At 44.5% G+C, this 16,240-nt stretch overlaps 2 protein-coding genes across 4 annotated transcripts in view; both read right to left on the reverse strand.

Annotated features, from left to right (window-relative positions):
* Window positions 1–16,240, reverse strand: part of LOC143007503 (serine/threonine-protein kinase WNK1-like) — a 64,914-nt gene that overhangs the window by 18,755 nt on the left and 29,919 nt on the right. For all 3 annotated transcript variants that reach the window (XM_076158878.1, XM_076158877.1, XM_076158879.1), the window contains exons 4-13: window positions 13,253–13,473; window positions 12,392–12,549; window positions 9,603–9,691; window positions 8,757–8,896; window positions 8,548–8,627; window positions 8,054–8,317; window positions 7,904–7,973; window positions 7,553–7,737; window positions 1,138–1,227; window positions 324–401 (exon numbers count right to left, since the gene is read on the reverse strand). In XM_076158878.1, the coding sequence (XP_076014993.1) occupies window positions 324–401; window positions 1,138–1,227; window positions 7,553–7,737; window positions 7,904–7,973; window positions 8,054–8,317; window positions 8,548–8,627; window positions 8,757–8,896; window positions 9,603–9,691; window positions 12,392–12,549; window positions 13,253–13,473 (1,375 nt within the window). The remainder of the gene's footprint in view (window positions 1–323; window positions 402–1,137; window positions 1,228–7,552; window positions 7,738–7,903; window positions 7,974–8,053; window positions 8,318–8,547; window positions 8,628–8,756; window positions 8,897–9,602; window positions 9,692–12,391; window positions 12,550–13,252; window positions 13,474–16,240) is intronic.
* On the reverse strand, window positions 2,050–5,004 carry LOC143007504 (uncharacterized). Its single transcript, XM_076158880.1, has one exon. It carries the CDS (start codon window positions 4,748–4,750, stop codon window positions 3,245–3,247), a length of 1,506 nt encoding a protein of 501 aa, XP_076014995.1. The 5' UTR covers window positions 4,751–5,004; the 3' UTR covers window positions 2,050–3,244.

The following is a 16,240-nucleotide window of genomic DNA, read 5'->3' on the forward strand; positions in this document are numbered from 1 at the left end:
AATTATTATTGATGCATTTCTAACAACTGTAGACATTGTCGAATGTATGTGAATTATGTGGATGTGGGCCTCTCTGTACATATACACATACAAATACATTGACTGTAGACTCTGTGTAGCAGCATGTGGAGGTTATTAGATTAGTTTCAGTATAAAAACATTGCTGTTTGTACACCCACTGTGTAAGTAGTATGTAGGTGTGTGTGCCATATAGATGAATGCAGACATTTATGAGGGCTCATGAATCAGTCTGCAGAACTCTTGTCCTACACTGGTTGTGCAGTGGGCATGTGTGTGGATGAGTGTGTATGTGCGTTTCTTACCTGGGCAGATGCCTGTGGCAGCACCATGTGTGTGGGGCTCTGAATTGATGTACTGCTAGGGTGACTGGATGGAATGACCTTGGGGGAGTGAATAGAGGGAATCAGTTACTGAATAAATAAATGTGAATGAAGCATAAACATCAATATCCTTTTTAAGGTTTTAGCTAGCTCATAAGTGGCCTAATAACTTAGATAAACAAATATACAAGTTGTAAGAATCTGAAATACACATACAGAATAATCTAAATACCAATACCTCTTTGACCTTGTGTTTTTTTTTCAAAACTGTATAATTGTTTGGATACAACTCTTGATGAATGAACACTGAGGAGATGATTACTTTGATCATTTCAGAGGGGGAAAGGCCTCCATGCCTTTTCCTCTCAGAGTTAAGTGGAATGTTATGCTCAGTTCATGGCTACTGTTGGTTCACAACAGTGGTTTGCACTGGAGGTAAGACAGCAGGCAAAGACCCAACACTGTGGGAGTGGATACCTTCAAGCAAAGGCAACCACTTCAAATAGAAAGCCAGAGGAAGATTTATTGCTGTGCAAGTACGAAACAGGACAGAGGTCTATTTCATGTTAGATTTGATCTATCTTGACTTTTTGACATCATGGGAAAATGGCATTCAAAGGTGATAAATTATTAAGTTTAGCCAGGGAACAAGCAGACGTCACACTGTATAAGCCTATGTGTGTTTGCGTTACATGTATCAATGTTCTCATGTTATTAATGGTCCATCAGCAGATCCAAAACATACAAAATTAGTGGCCGTTGGACACAGCCCAATGTTAATCTGGATGTATTTTACCTGCTGCAGGGTCCCATGGGGAGCTGGCTGGCTGGTGGGAGGGGCCATAGGGATCCCTGGACTGGGCTGGTGGTTTTGAGCCTGAACATGCTGCTTAGAAAAAGATTAAATGAAAGAAAGACAAAGAGGCAGAGATGAGGGAGGGAAATAAAGAGGAGAGAACAAGAAATAATCAGAACACGTGTAAAGCTTCTGGACCAATTTGGGTCGCAGCTGAAGCAACTGTGCATGTGACTACAAACACAAGGCACTAATGCTCTCTACTGATCCGATTCTAGTGCTGATTCTCTTCTTGTGTATGCACACATGCACACCAACACACACAAATCAACAAATTCATCCGGCAACGTACATACAACTATAATCCATGTATATGCACATATACACAGCTCACTACAGTACAGGCACAGTAATGGGGTTAGTCAGGGTGTGAATACAGGGGTATGGCATGCACATTGGGTCAAAAGGGATTGTCAGCGTCAATAAGTCAAAAAAAGCTCAGGATAGAAGCTGGGCAGGATTACAAATAATGTGAAAAAGCGTAACCAGGCTGCACTTTGACTTCAAATCTCTTAGTTAACCTGGTTTAAACCTTTGATTACCGCTGCCCTCTTGTACCATCAATTACTCAGACAGTTTTGATTCATCTAACATGGAACAAACCCTTAGAAGGCCGGAGGCAAATTTATACTTGCACCAAGCTCCTCCTTTCAAAGAGCGGTGGGAGCTAATACAAGTATAGCTGCACCAAACACAATGACCTACCTTCTCACATCTAACATCGTCTCTCACAGAAAAATCACAAACAAAGCATCTCGCCAAACTGAAATATACTGTAATTAGACATGAAAAGGGATTAAGAGTGTAAAATTAATTAAATGAAAAAGTAATATATGAAATGAGAGGAAAAGATTCAGGGAATTAAAAGTAAAGGCAGAAATGATATCAGAACAATGAAGAACAATGATGGTATCAGCATTCTAAGGGTTTAATGTGATATGGTCAGCTGTGACTTTTGAACCCTGTGTAGGACGCAGAGCAGTCTGAGCAGGAAATGATACACATTACGCTAAATTAAAGAATTGACTCAGAGCCGAAGTCTTTAGCAACACAACACAGAACAGAAGGAATTAAAAATACACAAATTAAATGTCTACTTGCATTGTTACATTGCTAGCTGTGTCCAAACCCCCTTAGCTTTTGTTGTATGTTTCAGTGTGTTTGTCCATACAAATCAACAAAGTCACATGGATAAATTATATTCGTTGGAAAGACCAGTGAGTGTATAGAAAACTAATAAAGGCTGAGAAAATAGTTTTTATACTTAAGGCCACCTTAAGGCCCCCAAACAGACTTTGGATTTGTACGAGCAACATTACAAGTATACCATACACACAGTATACTCACACAAACACACATTTCCCATATACAGTCATATATGAACATACAGACAAAATCTTACTTACTGATAAGGACAAATGAAAATACACAACATAAAGACAGAAAGGAGGCTTGGACAAAAGCTTGTCTGCCAGAGAGTGTCTCAAAGACTAACTTCAAAATGTCCCGGATGCTCCCCAGAAACTGTATATTGAATTTCCATATCTATTGTAAAATCTCTTAGATATAAACCCATAAAACGTAATATTACATGATTTCAACAATCTTTGTGTGGGTCTCTGTGGGCCCTATTGAGGTGGTGCTGATGAGTGAAAAGATGATCAGGGGAATCATAATGCGAGACATTAAAATCAGGCCGTGAGACTCTCTCTGGGGGATTGATATTGCTGGGGGGATTAAAATAATAATCACAGGTACTGAATATGCAACAAAACTCAGACGTCATCATGAGGGATCAGCTGGGGCTGCTGGGTTGGTTGGGTTAAAAAGGAACAGGGACAAATGTAGAGGCCCTGGGTCAAAGTACCAATTTAAATTATTTTAGTCACTTGTCATGGATGGACTAATTTTACAAAACTGACTGATTAAATAAATTTACCTTAAATTAATTACCACTAACTCAATTTCTTTGGTTTACAGATTGGCGGGTTTAGATAGACAATATGCGTTGTCCGTTGACTGAATTGTACAGCTTTGTAGTATAGGTTCACACACACCACAGTTGAAAAGTAACCCAAGTAATTTCTAGTTCTTGTACTTGACCCAGGGTTCTAGGCATATTTCTGGGGCCTAATTTAAGTACCAGAATGGGGTTAGAGGCCTGCATGGCCAGCAATGACTCATGATACGTCATATCCAGTTGGGCTGGTATCACCCCTCCGTGCCGGGCCCAGGTGCTCTGGATCACAGACTCCAGCTGGGTTGATGATGCCCCCCCATGCGGGAGCTCACTAGATGGGGTAGGAGGGAAAAAGCTCTGCATGGATGGTGGATGCCCCTGGGGCTCTGTGGAAATCATCACCCCTGATGAATCGTAGTGTGCAGCAGAGGATGAGTGAGGGATGGACTGAGCTGCTGAGAGGTCAAATGCTGGGAGGAGAGGGGGGGGAGGAGGGGACTGGAACTCTCCAGCATCAGAGGAGGCCAGAGAGTCACTGGATGGCTCCGGGCTTCTATCCTTGGCTACTCCTGCATGGTGAAGAAGAAGATTTCCTGGAGGTAAAGGGAGCTCAGGACTAACATACGAGTACAGTTCTTCTGTAACCGGCTGAAGACGGCTGTATGAACCAGAACCGCCTGAAGGTGTTCCAGTGTCTTCCAGCGGGAGGTCCATTGAACTCCTGCGAGCCCGGTAAAGTCTGGATGCCAGGAGGGTTGGATCTCCAGCAGCAGCTGCAGCAGCAGCAGCAGCTAAATGATACTCAAAAACACTTCCAGTAGGAGGCGGTGCTTCGCTCATCACAGGGGGAGCAGACATTGGGAAAGAGGAAGAGGAAGCATGATGGGGTGCAGGATAACTTCCATCAGATGAAGAAGATGCAGAGCCACCAGCAGATGCACTCATGGATGGCAAAGGCTGAGGGATTGGGCTGTGGGCATTTAATCTTTGCAATATGTGCGGATGCAAGAATCCTGGTTGAGGCGGGGGACCAGGATCATAGCCCAGACTAGCAGCTGCTGCTGCTTGTCGCTGCTGATGGAAACTCAAGTGACCGAGCTGGTGTGCAGTCATTGGGTATCCTCCATATGCCATTGCTTCATAATGGTCCAATAGTGCAGCCTGATTTAGACTGAATCTCCTCACTGCTTCCTCGTGCTCTGCTCTCATGTCTTTATACCCATACACACTTGGGTCAGATTGTACAGGGAGATGTAGGGGTTCCCCAACACCAAATCTTTGGGCTACTGCTGCAAGACCAGCATTGACCATAAAGAGAGAAGGGGTCTCACTCTCCATCCCAGAAAAAGGATGCAAGCTGCTCCCATACCGAGGATAGGCAGGCTGAAAGTGTCTGGTGTGTGCCTCAAGAATGGATGTGCTCTTGCGTCGTTGGGTGTTGTAAGCCTTTGGAGGGCCAGTGGGAGGAGGGGAGAAGGAAATGGGGCGCTCGGGGATAGTGGGGAAGAAAATAGTCGGGGGATCGGGGAGAGTTTGTAAAGAGATGCCCCCTCCTCCTCCTGTGTTTGCTCCTCCGCTGTAGGGGTGCGGCATTGAATGCTGCTGTGACAATGAGATACAATGTGTTTAAAAATGAGAGCGAGAGAGAGAGAGAGAGAGAGAGAGAGAGAGAGAGAACCATAGTAAAGGCCAACATGAATCAGAGAAAACAGTGCATCAAAGGGAGCATCATTTAAATAAGAACAAAAGACCACATATTCTCTGCCCCCAATATAAAAACAGAATGTGATTACGGTAGGACAGAAACTACCTAAAAGCTGAAGAGAGACATGAAGTTGTGAAGAGAACACATAATGTAAGGACAAAGCTACAAAAAGAGACAGACAGACCACATAATAGACTGGAACGCAGATAGGCAAGCACAAAAAGTCACAGGGACACAACAGAGACAGAGACAAGAAAGAGGTTGACAGACGAGACGCAGAGACAACTAAGAATAAATGCAGCCTCTAAACTAAATCATCCAGTAAAGCATCTGCTTTCAGAAAATCCACAGCTAAGTATTTGCAAGTTGCAATTTAATAGGAAATACAACAATGGGAGAGATCAAAACATGCCTTATTAATTACAGTTATCATGTTTTGCCTGCCAGTTTGTTCTCGAGACAAAGCCCAGAAGGGGACATGAGTCTCAATCTGTTTCCATAATGAAATTGGATATTAGGAGCTACCTTTTCAAGGGCTGATGCTGATTGCTTTGTTTTCCTATACTGCCTCGCCTGTCTAGCAGGTGAGACGCAGGAGACAAAGCCTTGCTAGAACACAACTTCAACCCAGACAGGACAAATCAGGCTGCAAACGGGGATGTCTGACTTATTAGACAGATTTTTCATCTTAAAGACAGGTATACAAATTACAAGCTTTCTTCCTGAGTGCAGACGAACAGGATAGTACCCATTTGCAAACGAGAGCAAAGCTAAGGGTCATGTTTGCTGGTGAGCTGCAGAAAGAGGAAGAAGGACGAACCAAACGATAGACTTAAGCATAGCGTCTGCAGGGGTGCCTGGGGGTTGAGGTTGTGAACCTACGGGGGAGGAGAAGAGGGCAGGTAGGCTGGCCCTCCGCTGCCTGCCTCTGGGCAGAGAGGGGGTGGAGTGAATGGGCAGGACGGTCTCCAGGGCCTTGGAGAGGCGCCCGGCGAAAGTGTCCCTCACGGCTGAGAGAGGAATGCAGGGGGAGGCAGTGGTGTGGAAGGATGTGGAGGACAGATCTGGAGGAGGGGTGGAGGGCTGCTTTGGAGGGAGGGCCAGGAGTGGAGGAGCGTGAGGGAAGGAGTAGGAGGAGGGGACGCAAACAGACATGCTACGACTTCGGCGGCGACGGGACACAGGCTGCGAGGAAGAGGAGGGTACCAACATGTAAAACAAACAGAGAAATTAAAAACACAAGACTGCAGAACAACAGAAAACTAATAAAATGACAACATAACCATGGGACACGTACAAAAGTAACACAGAGCAACAACAAAGAGGCAAAACTAAATAAATCATACAAATCATCAAATGAAAATAGATTGTTTCATTTCCATTTGAATTAAAGAAAATAATTACAACTGCAGAAAAAGATTCGAAACACAGAACAAAACAAAAGAAAGGACTGTAATGAAGAAATCAAACGCTTATGCGGCCCAAGAAATTAGTGGTACAAACTATTTAATGAGATAAACTAACTAAGCTAGTCTGCCTGTACAGTGCCAGACAGGAAATAAGTTTACTGAAAAATGCAACTGACGTCAAAGTAACAACTAAAAATCATGTAATCATTCAATCAATTATTAAGGAAACTGAAAGTTAATCCAGCTGAGCAAAAAAATCTAATGGTGTTGGTGAAGTCTGACAAACTGACGTGGCCAACAGGACACCAGGTGGACATATCGAGGGTAAATCAAGAGAGATGCTCTCTCCATTTAAAACTGCCTCTGTGGTGCCCTTGAGCAAGGCATTTTGCTCCTCTTTTAAAATGCAGCTGCTCTATGGCCGACGGGATTGAGCATAAAGGTGAAGCGAATAACCCCGTCAGTATTGAAATCATGAACAAATCAAGGTGATTAACAGACAACAGACAATTGATTGAGTACATAAATAAGTTTGGCACATAAACTCCCACTTCATTCAAACCCATGATTTGAGACAAAAAAAACTTTAAATAAAAAAAAAAAAAATCATAATTGGGTGTGTAGGAAGAGGAAACGGAGGAATGGATGATAACATTCAGTATATGGAGGACTGGTGGAAGGAGAGAAAAAGGAAGGTGTGTGTGATAGAAAGGAAGGACGAGAGAGAGAGGGTGGTGGGTGCATGAGGTCTGGGAGGATGAAGAGAGAGTAAGTGGCATTTTCTATGATTAAAACAGAAACTAAGTGAGTCAACTCAGCGACTGGCTGGCTAACTGGTAGGCTGGATTACTGACCCATTGTCTGACTGAGTAACACTTTACTGACTAAATATCAGCCAGTAAACTACATCATAGTAGTTCCTCCACTATGGGTAAACATGCCTGCATGGAGGGGGAAAAAACAATATCTTCTGGTCTTCAGGTGATGGTCTCATCAAAATAAAACCCATCAGTAACATGCTCTTGTAAATTTGACTTCCTAAACACACACACACACACACACAAACAAGGCGACACATCCCATCCCAATCAAACACGGCAAACTTCACTCAAGTTCACTCCCACTGCAAAACACGATGCAAGACCGACTCGAGATCCCCTTCGGCACATTTGCAAGTGTGGGAAACTGCACGGCAACGTTACAGAGCAAACTCGCAGATGTGCCGAATCCGTCTCGCCTTTTATTAAGAGTGCGTGCGTGTATGTATTTTCCGACACTCACCATCAACTGCGGCGGCTGGGTGTAGACAGGGTGCGGCTGCGGGGTGGCGGAGGGGTTGGAGGGGTAGGGGGGCTGGGGATGGGGGCTGGGCTGGGAGGTGGGGGGGCAGCTGTATGACATGGACAGCTGGTGGGGGGACTCCGAGGAGAACACGGAGGAACCCTGGCCACTGTCCATCCCTTCAGCTAGGAGACAGGAAGGGACGGAGAGATGTGAGGTGATTGTAGCCATTCATTGGGTTTTGTTTAGGGGGCAATAAGACAAACAGTAATAATCATAATCAGTAAATGTATCAAGGCAAAACAGAAATAATCCATAGAATGCAAATATTACCTATTTTCAGTATCTTACATATGTGCGAGTGGTTGGTCTGCTGATAGTGACGCTGCTGCTGCTCCATCTCCGCCTCTTCCGCCTCAGCCTGGAAACAAAAATCCCAATTGATTTCTAGATGTTCCCGACTCAGAAAAACCACACCAGCTTCCAGTCCGGCAAACCCACCTGTGTGTATAAAGCTTTGAGTGACTCCTGCTGCTGTTGTATTTGTTTCTGCTGTTGTTGTTGTTGCTGTTGTTGATGCTGCTGCTGCTGCTGTTGTTGTTGATGTTGTTGCTGCTGCTGCTGCTCCAACTCCAGCTTCTTCTTCTCCTGCTCTTCTCGTACCAGCTGCCTCTGCTCTCTCTTCCTCAGGATCAGTGACACGCGGTCCTTGATGGCCTTGGCCATGGTCTTATGGTCGCCCTCGGCAACATAGCCAGACTCAACCTAAGGGGAGGGAGTGGAGTCACGCGCACACACCCTTCAACAACTGTATTACTATATATGAGATACTGTATATCTCATGTCTTGTCACCATTCATCTATCTCAAAATAAATTCTGGCCCTTCATACCATCTCAAGTACCCCCTGCCCTTTTGTTCTTTCTCGTCTCCCTCTTTACTCTCTCTAATGCAGGGCAACTACCCCTCCATCAGCTTCTCGCTCCCCCTGCGTACCATTTCCTGGGCCACATCCTCAGGGACGTCTTTGTTCAGGTCGAACGAGAACTCGATGGCTTCGTTGTCTTTGTATTTGCCTGAAAAAAGAAACGATACGGTTGCCTGGTTGAGACGTTGCCTTTCTTATCCCTCAGGAAAATTTCAATCATTAAATTCTTACTTTCTACACTATAAATCTACATTTTCCTGTGAAAACCCCTCCTTGCCTTTGAGCTTCTTTACATCTTCTATCCTCAGCCACAGCTTGATGCCGATCATCTCCCCATCATCCTCTTCTGCCAGTTCCACCCTGACGCCTGTGTCCTCCTGGAAGAACGCATGGTTCAACAGGGTCTTTATGGCATACCTGCACAGACCAGACAAGAACAATGGAAGGGGAGGAATAAGTGGGAGAATGGAACATCTTCAGCAAAGAGTAAAAATCTGGTATCAAATCATCAGTTAGTTTGCATTTGGACTAATTTGTTGTTGGTAGGCGAGCTAAAAGTGAGATGAAGTAAATGAGAGGCAGACAGATTTAGCCACCGATACAAACTGAGACTATTGTTTGTATGAGTAGCACTGCTGTGTGACCTTGAGTACAGCTGATGAGCTAACAAGGCAGCTGTGGTGCTTAATTACTCTGTTGGGAAGAAGATGTTTACATCCAACATGGCATTCAGTGTGCATTTCAAACTACACTTTCAACTCTCTGTCACTGTGCTGAAGGTGGGATGAGAGAGGGGAAAGTTACCAGTAACCTTCATCCCCTCACCTTTTCCAACTACAGTCTGTGACAGTGTATACTTACCGACGGTGTTTGCGAGAAGATGGCCTGACCTTTCTGTGTGTTGGCTGAACAGATCCAATTTGCAAAGATTGAATCTAAATTAATCTGCCTGCTCTGGTTGTGGGATATGGGGAAATGTGTGTTTGTGCATTATGAGTCATTGTAAGCAATGAACTATCTGAATTCTTAAGTAGAATCTACCAAACATCCAAGAATCCAAAGTAGTTATATAAGGATATATGAATCAGACATGGATTTGTCTGTGTGTGTGTGTGTGTTTCACCTTTCGTCCTTGTTCGTTCTGATGCAGCCCTCTATAATCTCCTTCACCTCAGGAATGGCTACCTTGTCAAAACTGGCAGGCTTCACTCCCTGTGCGCACACACAAAAGAACAGTCAAGTCAACGGAGAAAGAAAATAACAAAACATCTCCATCTCTCTGTTCGGGGGATATTTCCAATAATCATCTGATCAACTCCTTTGCCATTGGAACCTGCCCGATATGAAGAGCCATGAATGACAAAGACAGAAATGATCAAAAGACAATCAAGTAACCAATGTTGCAGAGAATCTTCTTTGAAAAGATATCCACTCCCTAAGAATCCAACAGAATAGAACAGACAGAAATACACAAACTCACCTACAGAGAAGAAAATAAGAAGGCCTGTATTTAGTTCAGTTCAATTTAACAGCTAAAAGCCTCACATACAGGCTGAGTATTAAGATGATGAAAAAAAAAAGTTTTCTGAGTAATCCAGACAGACAAGGAGATATATTCATCAAAATAAACGTACCTGCTGGACCAGAGTTCAAACCAAACTAGCTGCTTAACCGACTGTTCATCTCCTGCAATCGCCACCTCACCCTACTCTTCTACTCAAGCCCCGCTTTCCCTTCCTTCCTCTTCTCTTGGGATGTTTGTCTGTCTGCTTCCCACCCCCCACTTCAACATTATATAACAAGCCCCCTACCTCTGCGCACACACACACACAGATTCCAGGGGCCAAACAAAGTTAGGATCCAACGGTGGAAGTAATGGTATTAAGTCGATGTCCGACCGGAGGGGCGCAGAGATCTCGCCACTAATGAGGCTGGTTGGAACTGAGGAATGTTGTCGAAGGCGACCATGAAGCACCTCAGCAACATTGTATGTACAGTGTGAGCCATTATTAGACTCACACTGGGGAGGCAGTGGCTCAGTGGGTAGTGCTTCCGCTTGGGAACCGGAGGGTAGCCGGTTCGAGCCCCTGCCGAGGTGCCCCTGAGCAAGGCACCGAACCCTCAATTGCTCCCCCCTCTGCGAAGGGTGGTAATGTAATGTAATGTAAGTCGCTTTGGATAAAAGCGTCTGCCAAATGATCGTAATGTAATGTAATGTAGACAGGGAATGACGGGCGCTATAATCCTGCTTAACGTCAACGCTGAAACATTCCCCTCTTCTTACCTACAGTTTCCCTCAAAGACCCAAGTCTGGCTGCAGATGAACAATAATGCTGAAAATACCACAACAATATGTGGGCCCGTGCCTGAGAGGTTCCAGCAGATTGGAGACATGATTCCAGCTGCATGTGAGTGAGAGGCATGAACAGGGAAAGATGGTGAGACCTAAACCATTTCATGCATAAATTAATCAACTAATCAGCTGACATTGAAAGCATTGTGAGAATTCCAGTTCCATTATCATTTCTGATTATCCATGCAATTCTTCAAATCCTTTACAGAATTCTTCCTGATGTTTAGTGGGAAAATAGATGCGCACACAAAGTCAATGTTGTGCATGAGTAAAGACCTGACCCTAAAAACCCTGACAGTCTGAAACCCATTCCCTCAACCTGAAACACAACACGACTAAACCACAAAATACAAACATGTCTGATGTAAACTAGAATGCATCTTTCATTTTTATCCACAGTCTGTGCGATCACAAAGCTCCTCTCACCCAAACCACAAACATCCCCAGGTGGAAAACATTATCAACAAAAACCTGAGCCAACCCAACTATCAAGCATTACGAGGAAAACATTAACGTATACTGAGAAAAAAAACATCCAACACCTTAATAATTACAATGCTTTCTGGGAATAACAAAAGGCAGAGTTGGCTGCCAAAGAAATTACTCTGCTCCCAGAAAGAGAGAAGCCAGCCAAAGACACACTCCAACAAGAAAACACATGTTCAAGAACAAGCACATACACATTTAAGATCTGCACAGACTGTATGCAAAGATGGGACAACTCCTTAATAAATATGGTGACCTGAAGTAACCCTGGGCAGTGGGCATCCAGAAGTGGGGGCACTAGAGGAGTGAGAGGTTTCTAGTAAATTCTCTCCTCCTCTGGTCTATTTACCATCACTGTCAGACTCCACTGAGCTGAACTCATTCCTTATTCCCCTAAGGAGGGATGAGAGACAGCTGTTTTGTGTGCGTGTGTGTGTGTGTTCCTTCTGCAGCACTTAACTTAAAACAACCTCTGATTGCATCCGTTGTTCTCTCTGCCTGTGCTTTGATCTCTGGCTCTCCTATTTTGTTGATTACCTTTTCTGATAATTTGGTTGCTGGGCTCCTCCCGTGTCTCACTACCTTTCTTAGTGCTGAAGGCTGCATTTGTCCTCATCTGCTACGACACAGCCTGCTCACTATCGCTCTCTAGTGGTTAGGAAAAATACAATCAAGCAATTGTGTAATTGCTTTCCTTTTTGTGAGAGGGAGACGGGTTGCTGTGTGTTTGTGTGTGTGTGGGAGAGGGAGAGGAAATGGAGGGGCTCACACAAACACAAAAAGATTAATCAACGCAAAAACAGCATCATATGACTGGAACTCCTGCAGCTCATGCCAAACTTCTTAATGCAGTCAGTAAACAAGAGTAGGGGAGTGGCAGAGCGAGCAGAGAGCAGGAAGATGGTGATTAGAGACAAAGAGACTAACGAGGCTGTTTGCAGGGGCGAAGAAGCCAAACTACATACGTCATGTACACAGTACAACACAGTACATGTCACAGCCTGGAGACGCCACAGTGGCTCTGCTGTGTCTGGGTCTCACTCAACAGAGGTCGTTTCATTCTTTAGACTTACACTTGTGACTCGTCTGTAGATCTGAGCAGCGTTTTGACACTCGGAATACGGATACTCCGACGTCGCCATCTCCAACATGCACATGCCGAAAGCGTAGACGTCCACAGACTCGTCGTACTTCTCCTCGTACATCTCCGGGGCCATGAACTCTGGGGTACCTGGTGACACGCAGAGGGAATGATGAGACAATACCCAGGATACATAAATACGGGACAATCTCAGCAACTAATATCACATTCACTGCTCATAGCCATTTTTAGAACCGTTGGCTTTATGTGTGTGCATATGCATATTTGTGTTTATACTGTAGTGTGTGTGTGTGTGTGTGTGTGTGTGTGTGTGTGTGTGAATACCAGAATACTTGTGATTTTATTTGTAGAAAGGCAGCCAGTTTCTTAAATGAAATACACAGTAGCAGGCACTTGACTTGTGCATGCAGGTGTGTGTGGTATATTTAGGCTGTGTGTGTGTGTGTGTGTGTGTGTGTGTGTGTGTGTGTGTGTGTGTGTTCCCCAAACACATCTCCAGACACTTTAACCCGTTTTATTACCAGACTGATTGGCATGTTGTTCACCATTCAAATACCTGTGGCTCCTTTTTATAGTCAGAGTGAAATTCATGTAGACTGTGCGGTTGCAGAGTTGAACACAAAGAGTTCAGAGTTTGTGTGTTTCAATTATGTAATTGCACGTAGAGTAATAACTTGCTGGATGTCACAACTCATGGAGTCCTTTTCCCTTTCCAGACCCCCATGAACCTAAACATTCCATCCTGATGTACGGCCTGGAGGTATGTGCGTGCATATGAGATCCAGACAAAGACTACTTGTGTGTGGGTGTGTGTTGCCGTGCATCTCCCTACCGATGACACTCTTGGCAAAGGAGGTCCTTTTTAGAGTGGCTAATCCCAGATCGCCTATCTTCACAGAGCCCGTGGGCCCTGTGATGAAGATGTTGTCGCACTTCAGGTCTCTGTGAATGATGGGCGGCGCTCTGGTGTGCAGGAAGTGAAGCCCTTTGAGGATCTGTCTGCACCACGAGCGGAGAACCTTGATTTTCATCACCTTGAAACGCTTCAGGTACCTGCAGGACAAAGTGAGCACACATCATTCAGCAGAGCAAGTGTACCATGGTGTAGCAAGTATCGAAAATAGAGCCAAAGGCAGCAGGTTCAACTCCACACAAAAAATCGTTGGATTGGCGCTCAATTGCTATTTCTTTAATGTCTGTTTAAAATGAATTAATGTGGAGTAGGAAAATGAGCCAGTGCTAAAAACCAGAAAGGGAGATTTACTGTGATTAACCTGAAGTGACACGTGGAGAGGGAGAAAGAGAGAGGGGAAAGACACAGACAAGGGGGTGGGGGGGAGGCAGACAACCAAAATTACATTCCCATAAAAGATAAAACATTTCATAAGCAGAGTGTATTATCATCAGACAAACTAAGCTTGAAGAAAGCACAGACATGTGTGCGCAGGAGAAGGCAGATACACACTCGCCAACAGATATGCTGGTGCCTGCATCGTAGGGGTGCAATTATATGGGTACATTTCTTCAAAAAGCAGCCGTAAAGTAGATGTAGATACTGTGGCTAAGGGTTTTCATATTGTAAACCCTTAGCCACAATATGATTTGTGACAAATATGATGATTAGTTCAGGAACGATTCCATCAGAATGTTTTTAACGTTTCACTTTACACATGCATGCATCTTTAACATCCCTAATACAATCGGGAAATGTTTGTGCAAAGTGTAAGGGTGCAGGCGTGTCGGTGAGGTGTCGCAGCTCCAACGACTCCAGTGACGCGACAACTGATAGCTGTCGTATCTGTGTCTTCACTTCAAACCCAATAGACAGAGAGAGCAGCAACAACTCCAAACTGTGGCAGGTTCACATTTTATAATAACAAAATTGAATGAATATGCTGCACTGGACCTGCACTGGATTACACGGCCAAATTTATTGGACCCAAAACGTCAGGACGCATGCAAATATTTTCACAAGGAGTTTGCATTTATAGCGCAGACGATGGGAAGCAAACTTTCCAGGGCTTTCCCAGACACAACAAAGCAGAAATACATATCCGCATAACCCGAGCATTTAGACTGCATGATATTTTACAGCCTCTGCCTCTTCCTGCCCTCCATCCCGTTCCATCACTCTACATCTGAAGACACTGCGCTCTGTTGATCTCTCCCTCCCTCTTTACGTTTCTTTCACATTCAACTACTCTCCCTCTCCCTCTCAATCTCCCCCTCACACAGATATGGGGCCTCTGAAGCAGTGGATCTATGCTGGTCAGTGTTTCCACCCTTTCCACCTCCTCCCCTATCAGTTCTCCTCCTCCTCTTCTCTCCCGTTATCTTTTCCACCGCTTCAGTCTACCTTCCTGTCCTTTCCCAGACTTTCACTGGACTGCAGCCAGTTCTCTCTCTTATCTCCATTCTTTATATACATGTCCAACACTGAGTGCCAGTGGAATTTATCACCTGTGTATTTATATGCTAAAAGCATACACACCAATATAATATTACTCATGGCATTAAAAATACAGAGTAGACTTGTTTTTACTTTTTCTTTTAATAATACAGAATAACCACATCCTCAGTGTGATGGGCAAGTTAACCATCTATGGTTTTACTCTAAATATTTCATTCACTCATGTTTAATTTCTGAAAAGCTGTCAGCAGAACATGAGTGCATCTCAACAACTTAACCTAATTTTGAGAGGACGCGTGCGTGTGTGTTTCTAGGGTAAGAGGATGTTTACCGGTCTCTCCCTCTTTGTTACACAGTAGGTGTTGGAGAGAGACAGGAGGAACGACAAACGGTGCAGGACACAGAGCTTCTTATGTAGCTTCTGCATGCAACATCTAAAAATAAATAATCAGCCCACCAGTAGAGGGCGCTTCTGTCCACTGCTGGGTTATTGGTATCAATGTGGTCACAGGTGGTTCAGTCTGTGTGTGTGTGTGTGTCTGGCCCCCTTGTTATTGGCTTGTCTGTTGATGTGATCATTTGTGCATCTGCGTATGAGCGTTTCACTATCTCACTGAATCAAACTAAACTCTATAGAACTATCAGCCACGTCTGCATCTATCTCTCTGCCTACGTCTGTCTCTCTCCCCCACTATCCATCATTTTTGTCTTTGTCTGTCCGTCTCTCTCTGCCACAGGAATGAGAGGAATCTGCAGTAGAAGCAGCTGGCAGGTGGGCTGCTGTCGCATGCGGTATTGCTGGGGGCACGCAGCGCACCACACAGTCACCACTCAACCACATTTGGCCTTTATTTTGTTATCAGGAGCTCAACAATTAAACAGACAAACAGACACACACTATTCCATACAGTAGAAAGGCTTCTATTCAGACAGCCATGCAGGGGCACATCGGCACTCTGTGGTGAACACACGTACAGTATGTAACACTCACACACACAGGCAGACAGGCATTCAATCACATTAGGTGACCTCGTTAAAGTTTCACTCAGATTCCAGGATGACGCTGCGATGTGAAGTGCTTATGACACTCTATTGTGAAAGGCCATTTTGAGAGGTGAAGAGGTGTTTAGGAGAAAAAAATGGAGGTGAGCCATCATCTGTAATGACTGCACTCATCATATGAACACAGCCACAGGGGAAATGAGGATTGTGTGTGTGTGTGTGTGTGTGTGTGTGTGTGTGTGTGTGTGTGTGTGTGTGTGTGTGTGTGTGTGTAAGTAAAATGTATTTATTTAATAAGGCTCTTCTACTTGGCAGGTCACACACCATTCTTTTTAAATTGTGTCAGGTGTTAGTGAAGTTTATTTTGGGCTGCAGTGACCAGGAGCTTCACATCTCCAGGCCGCACCT

This window comes from Genypterus blacodes, unplaced genomic scaffold (genome assembly GCF_046128005.1).
Source record: "Genypterus blacodes isolate CSIRO-AG114 ecotype Tasmania unplaced genomic scaffold, CSIRO-AGI_Gbla_v1 ptg000090l_1, whole genome shotgun sequence".
In the NCBI taxonomy this organism is placed as follows: Eukaryota; Metazoa; Chordata; class Actinopteri; order Ophidiiformes; family Ophidiidae; genus Genypterus; species Genypterus blacodes.

What these genes read in the sequence shown, in the direction of transcription:
- LOC143007504 (XM_076158880.1), bottom strand. Translation starts at nt 4,750, where the DNA reads ATGCCGCACCCCTACAGCGGAGGAGCAAACACAGGAGGAGGAGGGGGC.